The sequence below is a fragment of the Podarcis melisellensis genome (genome assembly GCF_964234715.1).
Source record: "Podarcis melisellensis genome assembly, chromosome: 12".
NCBI classification, from domain to species: domain Eukaryota; kingdom Metazoa; phylum Chordata; class Lepidosauria; order Squamata; family Lacertidae; genus Podarcis; species Podarcis melisellensis.
The window spans coordinates 52,372,052-52,389,244 of NC_138544.1; the positions used below are offsets into that span (position 1 = coordinate 52,372,052).

Consider the following 17,193-nt stretch of genomic DNA (forward strand, 5'->3'; position numbering starts at 1 on the left):
AAGAACATCTGTGTTAAATTGCACGCACTCATGCGAGCATTCTTGCTTGTTTGACATTCATATCCAAGAGCTGCACGCAAGGCACCTTCCTGCCTTTAAGGAAAACACTGCACAATAGATCCCTACCGGGTTCTCCTTGAGAGATCCTTCAGCGTAAGACACTTTCTCTGGGGGCGTTTCAGTCTCCCAGAGGACTTCAATCTCATTGCCGTCAAGGTCTCTGACAGGAAAAGGAGCTCCGTAGAAGACCAAGAGGTCCACCAGCTTGTCGTCATCTTTATCCTGGTTATAACTTTCCCAGTCCATTCGAATGTCTGGATTGAGAAAGGGGTGAGGGATGCAGAAAGAAACCCAGAGTTGCTAAGGATTTATAACCAAGGTTGAGCTTGTATTTGCATGTTCATCCTACAGCAACGTTAGAAGATGTCTTGCACGCGTGAAATAACTGTGACCAGGCAAGCGCCACAGACGAGGAACCTTGCAAACTGCTCAACAGCATGTCTCAGTCAAAGCTGTGTGCAATGCTACAATGCACTGGGACTGGTGTAGAACACAGCAACCTAAAAACCTCAGCTTTCTTTCCTTTTCATCAGGGGGTTTGGGCTGGGTGTTCCTAAGCATGCGGATGATACCCAGCTCTACCTCTCTTTTAAATTGGAACCAGTGAAGGCGGTGAAGGTCCTGTGTGAGTGTCTGGAGGTGGTTGGAGGATGGATGGCAGCTAACAGATTGAGGTTGAATTCTGACAAAACAGAAGTACTGTTTTGGGGGGACAGCGGGCGGGTAGGTGTCGGGGACTCCCTGGTCCTGAATGGGGTAACTGTGCCTCTGAAGGAGCAGGTGCACAGCCTGGGAGTCATTATGGACTCACAGCTGTCCATGGAGGCACAGGTCAATTCTGTGTCCAGGGCAGCTGGTATTCAGGCTGAGACCCTATCTACCCGCAGACTGTCTTGCCAGAATGGTGCATGCTCTGGTTATCTCCTGCTTGGACTACTGCAATGTGCTCTATGTGGGGCTACCTTTGAAGGTGACCCAGAAACTACAACTAATTCAGAATGCTGCAGCTAGACTGGTGACTGGGAGAGGCCGCCGAGACCATATAACACTGGTCTTGAAAGACCTACATTGTCTCCCAGTACGTTTCTGAGCACAATTCAAAGTGTTGGTGCTGACCTTTCAAGCCCTAAACAGCCTCGGCCCAGTATGCCTGAAGGAGCGTCTCCATCCCCATTGTTCAGCCCGGACACTGAGGTCCAGCTCTGAGGGCCTTCTGGTGGTTCCCTCCTTGCAAGAAGTGAAATTACAGTGAACCAGGCAGAGAGCCTTCTCAGTAGTGGCACCCACCCTGTGGAATGTCCTTCCACCTGATGTCAAAGAAATAAACAACTATCTGACTTTTAGAAGACATCTGAAGGCAGCCCTGTTTAGGGAAGCTTTTAATATTTGATGTTTTATTGTGTTATTAATATTTTGCTGGAAGCTGCCCAGAGTGGCAATGTTGCAAAGACAACATTGGAAGCAGGCAAGCAGGGGAAAGTTCACAGAAATGCCCTTGGGACATTCACCACAAAACCTCAGCCTATGGGACCGCATGGAGCCTTGAACCGCTGTTGGTTAACATGGAAATTCCAAAACTGCTGGGATCACTTCTTGTAGCTCATTCAGTATCCCCACAAAGGCAAGGAGAGCTCAGTGAAAGATGATCGAAAGCTTCCTACTGGAACTGGTTGCTACTGGGCCTTTGCCATCATCGCAGCAACAAAAACACTGTAATGCAGAAGTGGGGAAACTCAGGCCCATGAGACAAACAGGACCTGCTCTGGGTATCTGCCTGGCGCCTGGAACTCCCCTCCCTCGCCCAAGTGTTTTGCTGAAAAGTGTCCTTGGACTCCGATAATGCTCCTTGCTTGGCTGGATGAACAGAGAGGGGTGCATTAATATTTGCAGAAAGCAGCCTGCTGTGCAAAGGAACTAATGTACATTTATTGCTCTGCCTCTGGCCCCGCTCGGTGCTGGAAGCTGCCCAGAACTGAATGCAACTCTTGGGTTGGAAACAGGACCCCTGCTTTTGCCATAATGCTTCTCACAAAGGGCAAACATCCTCTTCCAGTGGCATAGCGTGGGTTGTCAGCACCCGGGGCAAGGCAAGTAATTTGCGCCCCCTAACCCGTGGATTTGCACCCCCTAACGCTAACCCCCAGATGTTGCGCCCGGTGCGGCCGGCCCCCCCTGCACCCCCCACGCTACGCCACTGTCCTCTTCGCTTACCAAAGGGAGTGGGGTTGTTGAGCCGGACGTACCGCGAGACTGTATCCCCTCCGGAGATGTGGGCCCCAAACCTGGAGAAGAAAAATGGGGTCATCTGAGTATACATCACTTAAGTCTATGTTCTGGGTCTTTCTGTTGAAGGGGGCATGCCTCTGCCACAAGGCTCTGCTCTCCTCCGGGACAGCTGGGAACTGCTGCTGGGTCAGAAGGGATTGGGAATCCTGACAGAGAATCCCCTTTAAAGGTGAACCTCCTTAAGTCGCACTTTTGGAAACAGAACGCAAATAGAAAATGCAGCTGTTCTTCAAAATAATCCCTGCTCCAAATTCTGCAATATGGTTCTTCAGCCAAGTAATGTCTACAAAATTCAAATGCTAGGGCAAAGTGTGCATCAAAATGCACGTTACTGAAAATTACATACAAAAAATGCATTACATTAGGGAGAATTGATATTAAAAAAAAGTATGCTAGGCACAGAAAAATGTGCATACTAGGAAAAAATTCACAGAATGCTGGTGAATTTTCATACTTTCGACAATTTAGAAAAACCAATGTGGAGAACTACACTTAAGATCTGAAAATGAGAAACTGAACAGGGACCAAATATGGACAAGGTTTTGCCCATCCTGAATGCAGACACAGCCTCAACTGCCTTGCGAAGAGCAGGTAGGTTTTTATGAGGCAGAGAGCCTTCTTGGTAGTGGTACCCAGCCTGTGGAATCCCCTTCCACCAGATGTCAAACAGATAAACAACTGCTCGACTTTCAAAGACATCTGAAGGCAGCCTGGTATTGGGTTTTTAACGTTTGATGTGCTTTTATATTATGTTGGAAGCCTTCTAGAGGGGCTGGGGCAACCTAGTTAGATGGGTGAAGTGTAAGTACAGTGGTACCTTGGGTTAAGTACTTAATTCGTTCCGGAGGTCCGTTCTTAACCTGAAACTGTTCTTAACCTGAAGCAGCACTTTAGCTAATGGGGCCTCCTGCTGCCACCGCGCCGCTGGAGCACGATTTCTGTTCTCATCCTGAAGCAAAGTTCTTAACCCGAGGTACTATTTCTGGGTTAGCAGAGTCTGTAACCTGAAGCGTATGTAACCCGAGGTACCACTGTAATATATTACTATTATTATTATACCTGATTACAGGCGTTGGCATTGGATGGCTGGGTCCTGTCATCTGCAAGAAGATTGGGCAGCCTTTCACAGTCATTTGCATGGGGATCAACATCGGCTCTGATTCCCCCACCTGTACAGAGAAAGAAATATTTTGCATGTAAGCAATGGAACCCAGCTGCAAAATCCTGAGGCGTCCTGGGAGACAAATGATTCTTTTTTTTTACTACAGAATATTTATTAAGATTTTTTATAGTAATACAATAAAAATGAAAAAAAGAAAAAGTACCGGTAACAAAAATACAAAATAAAAATAATTAAAAACACACAGATTTTCCATTGCTTATTTTCCTTTAGCTTGTTTCCCGGACCTCCTCATACCTCCCTTTTTTGTATTCCACTTCAGATTGTTGGTTCAGCAAATCCTTACCATTAAATTTTTACCTGTTTCTAACCCCTTTTTTTCCGTATTCTCTTAAAGCATTACAGGTGGAAACCACTTAATTTCTATCCAACATCATTCTAACAGTCATTAATTTTACAATATTTCTGTAGGTAGTCTTTAAATTTCTTCCAATCTTCTTCCACCCACTCCTCTCCCTGGTCCCGGATTCGGGAGACAAATGATTCTTTCCTTTTACAAGCATTCTTTCCTTTTACAAGCAAGAGAACACTTGCTTATTGCAGAAAACACTTGCTTATTGCAGATAACTGACTGCACTGAAGGGAATGTGCACACCTTCAGATGCGGCACGGCTGGTCTGCCACTTGTCACAACCTTGTGAACAAGGCTCAATATCCAGTTCCTCTTCCCATATCCAGACAAAGCCCAAGCAAACCACAAAGTGTCCGTCATTCTGAGCTCCAAACTCCTTGGGTGCGAACTATGCCACCCATCAGCGACTCATACACCCATTTCCTTGGAAGTTAAGCTCCCCTTAGTACAGTGGGAGGCTCCTCCTCTAGTAAGTGGAACACTCTGCCACAAGAGATCAGGGTCCTGCGGGATTTGACATCTTTCCGCAGGGCCTACAAGACGGAGTTGTTCCGCCAGGCCTCTGGTCAGGGCACAGCCTGACTCTTCTCTTTTTGTATAAGAACTAGTATGAAAGAGGCCTCCCGGCATTCTCACAGGCCCATATAAGAACAGCGTAAACAGTTGGGGCAGATGAGCATTTACTGTTCCCAACCCCATTCCTGCGGAAAGCCGTCTAATTAGATTTTAATTTGATCCTGACTTGTTTTTAGGAGGTAATTCAATTATTGTTTGATTTTATACCAATGTTATATGTTAGCCGCCCTGAGCCCAGTTTTGGCCAGGGAGGGCGGGATAAAAAATAAATTAATTATTATTATTTATTATTAAGTGGGGGGCACAGACTTTCTGTGCATTCCTATGCATGCTTACTCGAAAGCAAGCCCCACTCTGCTCAATGATGCTGAACTCTCAGTTAAGCTTCGGTATTCCCAACCTCCAGGTCAGCTGCAACCCCTGGACCACGCACCTTACAGATGAGGGTGTCCTGGTATTGCCCCCACATGTTGTTATAAGCTGTTATATTGACCACAAGCTCCTCGAAGGCCTTCAGGATCCCCTCAGAGGGGTGTACGTGGAAAGTCGCTCCCTTTCCGTGAGATAGCATGGCGGCTCTGAAGGCTGTAAGACCAGAGCAGATGAACAGTTTGACAGCAAGGCAATGGGACTGGAACAGGAGAGCTTCTTGTCGGATCACACCCAGCGGCACTTTTTTCAATTTATCCCTGCATTCCGCCCGCCACTGCCACTTACCCACAATGCATCTGAAAATATAGAAATGGCAGCCTACCTGATTGTTTCCTCTTTGCAGCCTGCCTCGTTATTCGCCTTGTGGTTTCCACTACAGCTTTGGAGGAGCTTGGAAAAAGATGTCTCAGTGAGAACTCTGTTTTTTTATTTTTAAATAATATTTATTAAGATTTAAAAAAAAAAAAAGGTTACAAAGATGGTTAAAAAAAGTAGAAAAGAAAAAAAAAACAAGAAATACAAAATACAGAAAAAATAACAACAGTTAAAAATAAATCTCTCTTTCTATGTCTTGCATTTCATTTACTTGTTTCCATGACTTCCTCACACCTCCCTTTTTTGTATTCTAGTTTGAATGGTTAATTCAGCAAATCCTTTCCCTCTTTGTTTTTATCTTAGTTCTTTATCTTAACATATTATAACATTATATTTTCATCTATTATCAATCCATTTTTATATATTCCTTTTTAACCTTATTACTAAAACCACTTCGTTTCATTCCGACATCATTTTAACATTCATTAATTTTACAATGTTTCTGTAAATAGTCTTTAAATTTCTTCCAATCTTCCTCCACCAACTCTTCTCCCTGGTCCCGGATTCTGCCACTCAGTGAGAACTCTGAAGGGTGCAGGGATTTAAGATGTCAAGTTTTCAAGAACCCGGTGCCCTCAAGAGCTCGCCCCAAGCAGTACAGCTGTGCTAGCCACTTGCCAGAGGCCAGCCGGGTGAATCAATATTTACTACTGAAAATGATTATCATTCAGACTTAGCTAAAGGTAAAGGGACCCCTGACTATTAGGTCCAGTCGTGACCGACTCTGGGGTTGCGGCGCTCATTTCGCTTTATTGGCCGAGGGAGCCGGCGTACAGCTCCCGGGTCATGTGGCCAGCATGACTAAGCCGCTTCTGGCGAACCAGAGCATTCTTTCTACTCACCGCTAATCAGGGTGAAATGGAAGAAAAGGAGGCTTACACTTACATCAGAAAATATTTCTCCATCAAAAAACAATCCCCCGCAAACAGACTCTTGCATATAGGATCTAAGACTTACCCATCTTGTCCCTGTTCATCTGAGGGACGTGGACCTGGTTGGCTGAAATACTCAACCCGTACTGAGAACAGAGCAGCTAACTCAGAGTGATTGGTAATTATTAGCTGGTGTTTTATAACACTTTTCAATGCCACTTCCGAGCCGAAGTTTAGCATCAGATCTTGAGAAGATTCCGAATTATGCTCCTCAACACTGCAGAGAAACAGCAACAGACGCTAAATGGACTCCCTCGTTTGCCAGCGAGACGCTTTCAGAGACATAACGGTTGTCAAAAGAAAGATGAATGTGAAAATGAGTGATTATATTGGGCTTCCATGAACAGTTTAGTGGAAATACAAGTAAAATGCTTCTTTATACCCTAGCTAATATAATCCGAAGAAAGCGTCATTTTGAGCCACTAGTTATTAATAGCTATATTTTACTAAGCTATTAACTGTAAGTTTCCTTCACCTGTCAGAAGGTATGGAGTAGGTGATTCTTAGCCCCTTAACTTCACCAGAAATTGCCAGAAATAGGGGTTCCAACATGTCTTCGATGCTACAGCACAGGGCAAGGTCACTCAGTTTCTCCTGGCAGAAAAAGAATTAGACCTTCGTGTAAGAATCATCAACAGTAGGTCAGAGAGCAAATGTCACCAGGAGGACTAAATCTGGAGGGAACACTTCCAAGTCAGAAGCAAAAAGACACACCCATTTAATATGACAGACATATTGGAATGCAATGAAAGAAGAAGAAAAAGGGAGAAAGGTTTTACCAAGACCAATTTTGCCATAGAAAAGAAAATGAATCATAGTTTATTTGGCTAATGTTATGAGTTTGGGATGTTAACCTGTGTGCCAGGCCCTTCTAATCCATGTGTCCAGCAAGTCTTAAAATCTAACCAAGTCTCTAATTCCTGGAATAGCCAGGCTAGCCTGGCTCTGTGGGACGTGGGAAATGGAAGAGGACCTTCCCTCAACTCGTGGATCGTTACAAAGACAGAGCCAGAGTTGAGAGCAGAAAGTGGCAGTGACATGTGCCAGAGGAAAAAGCAGCAAGGTGGGAGAAGAGAGAGAGGCAGGGCAAGGTTTGACATCTGTCTGAATCCAAGGCTACTGCTATGGAAGAAACAAGGGCCTTTTGGGGGGTTGATGCTGTGAACCCCTCTGTCGTAGGCTCAGGTTGTAGATATGTGTAAAATAAACCATATACCATAGAGAACACCACTGCCTCCACTGTGCCTCATCCCCAAAAGGAAAGATGGGCGAGTGCCTGGAATCTTGCACCGTTTTGAGACTGGGGTGACTATTATTCAACACACTTTTATCGGCCTCTCTCTCTCCCCACCCCCCATGGCATCTGCAGAGCTTTTAATTGTTTAAACGCACACAGTAAAAATCCAACGAAGATTATTTGAACAATCAACAATAGCAAAAAAATTAATAGGACAGCAGTTAAAATACAGAAGCAGCAGATAAAATCAGTTGTAGGAAAGAAGGAGCTCTTATTTCTTTGACTGCATCATTGCTCCCCTGCAGGTGGTTGTGTGGAGGGGGAGGCAAAGTTGGTGTGGTGCAATTAATTATTATTATTATTATTATTATTACTACTATTACTACTATCATTACTATCATTATTATTATTTTTAAAATACATACACCGTCCTTTATCTGCATATCTCAGGGTAAAAATATAGGATAAAAGCACAAAATAGTTAAAACAAAAACAAAACAATAACCCCCTTTCTGGCTTTCCTCCTCTCCATTTCCTCTTCACAAGAACCCTGTGAGGTAGGTTAGGCAGAGAGGCAGTGATTGGTGAGCTTTGTGGCCAAGTAAGGATTTGAGTATTGGAAGACACAAGATCTACCCACTTTGGAAGAATGGCAGATGAAGGTGATAGACTACATGGGACTGGCAGAATCCGAGACCAGGGAAGAGAGATGGCGGAAGAGGATTGGAAGAAATTTAAGGACTATCTTGGGAAATACTGTAAAATTAATGAATGTTAGAATGATGTTGGTTTAGAAATTAAGTGGTTTTCAGCTGTAATGATTAAGTAAAAAGAAAAGAAAGGTTGAAAATTAAATGAAAACTAAGGGTGAGGATTTGCTGAATTAATAATTAGAACTGGAATACAAAAAGGGGAGGTATGAGGAGGTCTGGGAAGTAAGTTATAAGAAAATAAGGGAATGAAATTTTACATGTTTTTAAATTGTTTTTAGGTTTGCATTTTTTAATATTTGTTATCTTTTGTGTTTGTGTTTTTATTATTGTTTTTTTGTATAACCTTTGAAATTTTAATAAATATCTTTTTTTTAAAAAGTGAGGATTTGAACCCTGGTCTCCCAGGTCCTAGTCCAGCACTCTAACCGCTACACCACAGTGATGGTCCCAGAGGCCATCAACATCAGCACCCCACCCCATTTTGGGGGTCATAGACAAGAGGGTGGTCTACGAACAAATGAATCAGCAACCGCAATGTTATTCTGCATTTTGAAAGCCAAATACTTCTAAAGCAAAAACCCTAACCTTAACATTCGTAGTTATCACCACGCGCAATTCCTTCGTTTCGTTGGGACCCAAAGTGCCACTTTCCGGAGAGATGCTGAGCTCGCAGGAAGAAGCTTGGCTTCCAAGGAGCTGTCGGACAAATCAGGAAGGCTGGTCAGTTAACAGGAGGCAGCTGGACGCTCTTCTGACTAGTCAGGAGTAGGAGCACCACTGACCTCGCCCCACTGGAAGCGCGACGGGAGCAGCGTCTGGTTAAAAAGATGAACGGTTGCTTCCGCGGGGATTCCAACCGAGAGGTCAAAATGCAAATGACTCGACAGCAGGCAGACGTGGGGAGTCTGGACTTCCACAAAAACAAGGATGTGACTGAAAACAGAAAAAAGTATATGAGCTCCAGCAGCAGGTAGTGAACAAATGCCTATCTTCCATAGCAGGGCAGTTTGAATTAGCATGTGAAATTCAGTCTCCTCTCTGCTGTAAGTGTCCTTTTAAGATTGCCAAGGCTGCAATGATGACAGCCTGGGCATCATTGTTCCAAAGGTACAGGAGCCCCTCTACAGGCAACCTTTCCTGTTCCTAACTCCTTTTGATACAGGGAAGAGGGGGTGAGGTTCTCCACTACAATAAGTATTTTTCTCAACAGGTCCAACACATGTCCCAATGACCACATGTGGCCCTCAAGGTCTTTTTGGGCGGTCCATGACAACATCTGATGCCCTGCAGCCCTTACACTGCCTTCCCAGAGCCAGGTAAGCAAGGTGCTGGGCTTTGGGAAGGAGGCATGAGGGCTCTGACAAGGTCCTAGAGCCCTCCAACATCCTTCCCAAAGCCTAGTTAGCACTTAGCAAGCTTTGGGAGGGATCTAGGACCCTGCCAGAGCCTCATGCCTCCTTCCCAAAGCCTGGTACCTTCCTTATCTGGTTTTTGGAAGGCAGCATGAGGGCTGGGTTGCCCTCCAATTTTGACCTAAATCCCCAAACCCCCAAGCAACGAAGCAATGTGCAGCCTGCAGGGTCTGTATCGAAGTACTCTTGTGGCCCACTCGGTATGAAAAGTTGGACTGCCCAGTTCTAAAAGGAGCAGCAACACTGCTGATTCTACTGCAAAACAGCAGGCACCCTGCTATGTGACAGGGCTGGTCTGGGGGGAGAGGGGAGACAGGGCAGCCCCTCCCACTGGGCCACCCATACTCCCATTATTGTTGTTGTTGTTTTAATTCATATACCTCCCTTTATCAAAAGATCCGAGGGCAATGCACAACATTAAGAACACAGTTTAAGGAGCACAATAAGAAAAACATAATAAAAGCATAACAGACAGCGGAATAATAAAATAATCATAATAACAGTCCCATAACCCCCCCCCCAGCTTTAACAAACCATACATTATTTAATGGCCAAAGGCCTGGGTAAATAGGACGGTTTCTGCCTGGCGCCACATGACCAACGCTATAGGACCCTTTCTGCATCAGAGATGGAAATGTTCTCTTGAAATGCCCTCTGGGAGACTGAGGAGAGATCTTATCATTACCAGAATAGTCTCTAACCCATTTCATGTCCTCACCTTCCAACTCCATTTTCCACCTCCATCTCTAACACGGTCTTAAGACGTTGACACATGTATGATGTAAACAAAACAGAGACCTTGCACTTGCCGAGAGGATACAATTCTCCACTACGTGGCTGAAATTTGAATGGCGAGGTCTGCAGGGAGGAAACCCAAGAGCCAATGTAATTCCATGAACAGAGGTCTGGGCATCAAAAGTCTTCCATTCAACGCCCTGCCTTTGGACAAGGCATGGGAAGGGGAATGGCCAAATTCTGATCTCAGAGCAACACACCTCTTCATTTCTTTCCGCTAAGCAAGCAGGGCTTTCCTGAATTTTCCACTTCCCTGGCAGCTGACTTAGATTTTCTATCTGAAACGTGAACCGCACTTTTTCTCCCAGTTTAAGCAGGCCCAGGTCAAAGGATGGGACGTCAATGGAAAGAACAGGTCCCTGAGAAAAGCGAACCGCATAAAACAGGTCAGCTAGCATCACAAAAGTCTCTATTGCAAAGCATCCAAAAGACAAGGCTTTGCATGCTCAAATTGACTAACACAACAACACTGAGTGAAACACCGGGGTGGGAACTGTGGGACTCTCTGCTGGGGGGTAGCCGAGTCCGATGGAAGGCCGCAAGCACTGTGTGGGGAGGGGGGCATCCCTCTGGCACAAAGCACATGGTTCCACTCACCCCAAGGGCCAAGACAATAAGGCAGCTTCGTAGGCTCAGATATTCCCACCTTAAAGTCGGCTTCCACGTGCAATACAACGGGCTCTTTGGAGTGAGTGATTTTGCACTGCAGATCATGGCAGGAATGCCCAGGTTTCCCTCCAGTAATGGTGAACTCAAACTCTTGGAATTCATTTACCCCTAGAGAAGACAAATCTGTTACTTTAATCTGGGGGGGAAATGAGCATAGGCGTTGTTTTTTCAAAGCCTAATGGTATCCCAAACCCAACATCATTACCCAAAACACATACAGTGGTGCCCCGCAAGACGAATGCCTCGCAAGACGGAAAACCCGCTAGACGAAAGGGTTTTCCGTTTTGGAGGTGCTTCGCAAAACAAATTTCCTATGGGCTTGCTTCGCAAGACGAAAATGTTTTGCGAGTCCCTGTGGGGTTTTTTTCCTCCCCCCCCCTTTTTCCCAAGCTGCTAAGCCACTTATCAGCTGATCCGCTGATCCGCTAAGCCGCTTAACAGCTGATCCGCTAAGCAGCTTAACAGCTGATCCGCTAAGCCGCTTAACAGCTGATCCGCTAAGCCGCTTATCAGCTGATCCGCTAAGCCGCTTATCAGCTGATCCGCTAAGCCGCTAATAGCGCTAATCCGCTAAGCCGCTAATGGGCTTGCTTCGCAAGACGAAAAAACCGCAAGACGAAGAGACTCGCGGAACGGATTATTTTCGTCTTGTGAGGCACCACTGTATCATGGCCTTCTCATGATAGTGGCATATGCACTTATGTGTACAGTCATACCTTGGGTTAAAGTCGCTTCAGGGTGAGCGTTTTCAGGTTACGTTCCGAGTTACTTCCAGGTTCCGCCGCTTGCCCATGTGCAGATGCTCAAAATGACGTCATGCGCAGAAGCAGCGAATCGTGACCCGCGCAGACGTGGGTTGCATTCTGCTCAGGATGCAAACGGGGCTCTGGAATAGATCCCGTTTGCATCCAGAGGTACCACTGTATAATCTTTCCTCCCCACCCCGTTCTCCTGTGTCTTATGATGGGCCTAGCGAGTATCAAGAACATACCCAATGATATGTAAGAAGCCCTGGCAACAAGCCCTCTAGCCTGGTGCTGCTGCTTTTTAATGCCAGGCCAGTCCACAATTAAAGAACACTCATTCATGATTTGGTCAAGGATGGGGAGATATGCGCACGTACTCCTGAGACCTGGGCATGTGAGATGGGTGGGGTTTGAGTGGCCCAGCTGTGTCTGTCCAGGTTCTCAGCACAGCACAGGGCCAGGCTGGAGGACTGGGATGGGGTTGGGAGAGAAGTTGCTCCCCCTTTCTCGCCAGGAAGCCCCTCTGCCCAGATTAATGCAGTGTGCGCAACACAGATGCAACAGACAGAAAAAGAGTTACCCAATTTTCCGGAATAAGGTTCAACTTCAACTATGTCGCAATCACTTATTTTCTCCCATGTAAACCTGACGGACGATTTGCTGTTATTGTACATCTGGAGATTCATAAATGAACAGACAATCAATGCCGTTATATGACCAAATCACCATTTTCAGACTTCTGAAGTAACCCACGGCAGGTGTGCCAGGTAGAAACGAAACACAGACCCGCAGATTAATACTTCATTAGTATTAATATATGAATATGAGACTATTTAGAATTGAATGGTGGTAGCGGAGATTAAAGGGGTAAGAAAAAGTAATACATTTTTCTTATATACAGGGTGTAAGGGGCGGTGATCCTACCCACGATAACATAAAAGTGGGTTCTTACACCTAGAAATATAAAGCCAAAGCCTAGCTCTGCACAAGAGCAATTTAATCTGCTTGCATTGTTCCATTTGCAGAGTTGAGAATTATTTTCTGACATGTGTGAAGGTGAAGGGAGACACAGAAGACCGTGGACAAGCATCAGGCTTCCTTTCTAGGCACTGGGGGCTTCTTCCAGACTACAAAAGAAATAGATTTCACACTTGTATAGGAGGCCTCCAAGCGCACAGAACAGACACGGCCTCCAAAGAGCAGAACCAACCAGGAGGGCTGTTTGCTGCCTTCCAGGTTACAGAGGCCTGACTGCCTCAACTCGAAATTGGGGATTTAGTGTCACTGGTCCCCCACCTGACACGACACACTCCAAGAAGAGATTTGGCAGGTGTCTCTTGAAGACCTTATCTATGCCAACAGGACTCTGCAGCCGGTTATATACCGTATTTTTTGCACCATAACACTCACTTTTTTCCTCCTAGAAAGTAAGGGAAAATGTCTGTGCGTGTTGTGGAGCGAATGCCTACAGGTGGCAGGGGTGGGGGATCTGCTGCAGTCATGAGCAGAGGATCCATGGTTCCCCTTCCTTCACTCCTCCGTGGCTCGCTTTGAAACAGCAAAGCGGGAGAGGAGCTGCTTACACAGGTGTAAGTGGCTCCTGTCTGGTTGGCTGCTTTAAACCGTGCTCTCTGTCCCTCTCTCCTCCCCACTCAGCTCACTAAATAGCAGCAAAGCTTTTCAGCTCTCTAAGCCAGGGAGGAGGGAGAGAAGCAGAGCCTGCTTGTTTTAAAGGAGCAAAGCGGGAGAGGAGCCTTCTCCCCTTATACCCCTCTTCTGCATTATTGGCAGCATCCTTCTCCACCCACCCCACGCATGCTCCTTCTCCCTTGACTGCTTTTCCTTCCCTCCCCACTTAAAACATGGTTACAAAGCACAGATCCACATGGATCCTCAGGATTTTTGCATTGGGCTACCCCAAACTCACCGTCAGATCACATGTCTGTGGCCACAGCATGAACCACAAAAATCATACATCCACTGTTTCGTTTAGAATCTTTTTTTTCTTGTTTTCCTCCTCTAAAAACTATGTGCGTGTTATGGTCAGGTGCGTGTTATAGAGCGAAAAATACGGCATTTTTCATTAGCCTGTCATCTTAAGGATTAATTAAATGCATTTTTATTTTGTGAGTGGTGTTTTATGTTCTTACGTTGTACACCACACTATTGATACACAGCGATACAGAAATACTTTTCAGCAATCGATCAACGCATACATAGACTGGCTGAAGTAAAAGTAGACTTACGCTAAATGTTCTCCTAACATTTACACCAATGTAGTTTTCTCCTGGGATGATCATGGCATAGGGCTCCAAAAGGAGCTGGAAGGGTTCCGTATCGCCTTTGACGTCTATTTCCAAAGCAATCACGTCTTCTTGACGCCTTTCTCCGCTTTCGTACTGCTCCCGTTTTTGAGGGCTGCGTAGTGAGGGACGGCGTTAGAATTGCTGCTGTTGTGGATATTTAGAATGGCATAAAGGATGTGATTCCCATCCCAGCAGGGGGGAAAAGACTGCTCTTCCTTCTCTTGGCACATTCAGGTCTACACCTCTCTGTTTCTTATGCTTTGCCCCCTCGCTTGGGATGGGATGGGATAGAGAGGGACAAAACATGCAGAGGAACGGGATTCAGGAAGCATGGTGGATAAAAATCAATGATTTTTTTTTAAATAAAAAATTGGATTTTTAAAATTTAAATCAGATTTTTTAAATTTAATTGGATTTTTTAAATTTAAATTGGATTTTTAAAATAAAATGCTTTTGGAGGAAAAATCTTTCTAAAGATATTTTTCTATTTAAATTACATTATAGTCCAAAGGCTATTCATCTGGAAATAAGGATCTGTTTTAAGTTTTTCATGTGTGCTAAAACTCAGTCTAAGTTTTTTTTTTTAATTGTTTAACCACATTAGTTAACAAACATGGATACATATGCTATAATGTTATTGTTTTAGTTAAATAAATGATTAAGGAAATGATTATTTTTCACCTTCTAATAAAGTACAGCAGAAAAGTTGTCCAAATAAATTAAACCTCACAATAATTTCATAATTATCTGTCTATGTATTTCTAGTAGTATAACCAAATCAGCAATTTTTGATATACCTGTAAAAAACTACTCTGAAAATTTATTATTCCAAAAATGAAACCTTCATCTGGTTGTAAATATTAAGATTATACAAGCACGAATGAGTCTTTCTGTAAAAACAAAAAGATTTAAATCAAGTCTTACTGACTAGTGATTTAAATCCATTTGATTTATACCAAATCCACCCTGTCAGGAAGTAAACCTGCCTCACCCCTTTTGCCATGAATGCAAAGGACCTGTGAGGTGCCTGGCACTCCCAGCCCAATCCACTGAAATTAAGCACAGCTAAAGGGCTAAAGTCGTCATGAGACCAGGGAAGTTGAGCTGCAGATGATGTGTGATCACCTAAGGTTCTGCTATTAGGCCATGGTGGGGATGCGGTGGGACCAGCGTTGAGTGGGGAAACAAATGCAACACATGCGCATCCATGCTTGTGTTTGTGTGGCAGCGTGCACACAGTTCAGCAATAAGGTGCTAAATCAGGCAAAGGAGGAAGGTGCCATTAGGACAATAAATTCATCTCTCGGACCAACACAGTAACAAGAATGCCAACCATCTCTGGCACAATTTAAGAACATTTTCATGTGCCCCTGATGCATCACTTACTCAGGTAGCTCTGGGATATCTTCCAGCACAATCTGAAGCACGCTGTGATACAACTTTGGCTGCAAGGAGAACAAAAACCCAGAAGGGCAATCAACTAATGTACATCAAAATAACTCCCCAAATAATCTATGGCTTACGTTATCTGCATTTGCCTCTGGGCTGCAAGAGATCAAAGCCTCTTGTAGTTTAAACAGCTGAGGCTTCAGGTAAGACTTGAGAGCCATTTTGCACCAAGTCTTTTCTCGCCATAGAGCTGGAAGCAGCCACACCCACTCTGGCATGTGCCCCCAAGTCAAGGCTGAAGGTGGGCTTGGGCCCCAAACAGCCACCCCAGACCCACACAAGCCAATCTCAGCTCAGTAGCCAGGTGTGGAAGCCCACCAGGAACGCAAAGGATTTCTTGGTTTTGCTAAATGTCTCACACCAAAACCAGTGCCAAGAACATGTCTGACCACAGCAAATGGGGAGAGAGAGTTGGCAGGTAACAAGTTTGGAAGGCAAATTTTCAATGAAGTTTGGAAGAAGTAGTAGTAGTAGTAGTGTTAGTTAGCCAGGCCTGATTTATACCAGCCTACAGAGTACATAGGGGACGCGGGTGCCACTGTGGTCTAAACCACAGAGCCTAGGGCTTGATGACTAGAAGGTCGGAGGTTCGAATCCCCACGACGGGGTGAGCTCCCGTTGCTCGGTCCCTGCTCCTGCCAACCTAGCAGTTCGAAAGCAGATCAAAGTGCAGGTAGATAAATAGGTACCGCTCCGACGGGAAGGTAAACGGCATTTCCGTGCGCTGCTCTGGTTCGCCAGAAGCGGCTTAGTCATGCTGTGGACAAACACCGGCTCCCTCGGCCTATAGAGCGAGATGAGCGCGCAACCCCAGAGTCGTCTGCGACTGGACCTAATGGTCAGGGGTACCTTTACCTTCACTGAGCACATACATAATGTAATCTAAGAATGACTTTTAGTGTGGAAAGAAATAAACTCATTTGCTTTTGAGTTTCATTCAGACCCTTTAGTAGCCGCTGATTAAATTTTTATCCAACAAGTTGCACAGTATACATGGCAAATATTGAATCAACCAAGTACAAGCAAGGCTGTACCTCCTTTGGAAGGTAAGAGAGAGTAAACGAGTGATTGCTATGGGGGCGCAGAACTCCCATGGCAGGAGTCACAGAGAAAGCGGACTCTGTCTCCAAGTTGTACTTTATCTTTGTCAGGTCCGCTTTTCCTTCCAACATTGATGCCTGCAGATTAGGCTTCATTATCTGCCAGAAAAAAGGGAAATCCACGTGGCTGAGCAAAGAGAAGGAAAAAAGAAAGCATTCAATTCTGCAGTTTCGGGCTAAACATGTAGGAAAATTACATTTTTAATTAGCCCCCCCCCCAATAAGGGACTTAAGTACAGTGATACCTCGGGTTATGTACTTAATTCGTTCCGGAGGTCCGTTCTTAACCTGAAACTGTTCTTAACCTGAAGCACCACTTTAGCTAATGGGGCCTCCCGCTGCCACCCTAGAGCACGATTTCTGTTCTCATCCTGAGGCAAAGTTCTTAACCCGAGGTACTATTTCTGGGTTAGCAGAGTCTGTAACCTGAAGTGTCTGTAACCCGAGGTACCACTGTATTTGCCTTTGCTAGTCCCCACCCCCACCTCGAGGATATAGAACCAGAGCAGCTGGTCCAAGAGAAATGGCTCACCTTCCACGTATTGTCTATTTTAACAGCAGTTTGGCATCAGA

The 17,193-nt window shown here is 45.1% G+C and overlaps 1 protein-coding gene across 2 annotated transcripts in view; it reads right to left on the bottom strand.

The window, feature by feature from the left end:
* The window catches only part of DLEC1 (DLEC1 cilia and flagella associated protein), a 47,561-nt gene that overhangs the window by 12,561 nt on the left and 17,807 nt on the right, over positions 1-17,193 (bottom strand). For both annotated transcript variants that reach the window (XM_081931453.1, XM_081931452.1), the window contains exons 14-29: positions 16,555-16,747; positions 15,458-15,516; positions 14,012-14,183; positions 12,346-12,439; positions 10,997-11,127; positions 10,551-10,709; positions 10,274-10,413; positions 8,926-9,076; positions 8,729-8,839; positions 6,669-6,787; positions 6,219-6,410; positions 5,209-5,276; positions 4,888-5,039; positions 3,406-3,515; positions 2,272-2,342; positions 127-314 (exon numbers count right to left, since the gene is read on the bottom strand). In XM_081931453.1, coding sequence (XP_081787579.1) covers positions 127-314; positions 2,272-2,342; positions 3,406-3,515; positions 4,888-5,039; positions 5,209-5,276; positions 6,219-6,410; positions 6,669-6,787; positions 8,729-8,839; positions 8,926-9,076; positions 10,274-10,413; positions 10,551-10,709; positions 10,997-11,127; positions 12,346-12,439; positions 14,012-14,183; positions 15,458-15,516; positions 16,555-16,747 — 2,110 coding nt within the window. The remainder of the gene's footprint in view (positions 1-126; positions 315-2,271; positions 2,343-3,405; positions 3,516-4,887; positions 5,040-5,208; positions 5,277-6,218; positions 6,411-6,668; positions 6,788-8,728; positions 8,840-8,925; positions 9,077-10,273; positions 10,414-10,550; positions 10,710-10,996; positions 11,128-12,345; positions 12,440-14,011; positions 14,184-15,457; positions 15,517-16,554; positions 16,748-17,193) is intronic.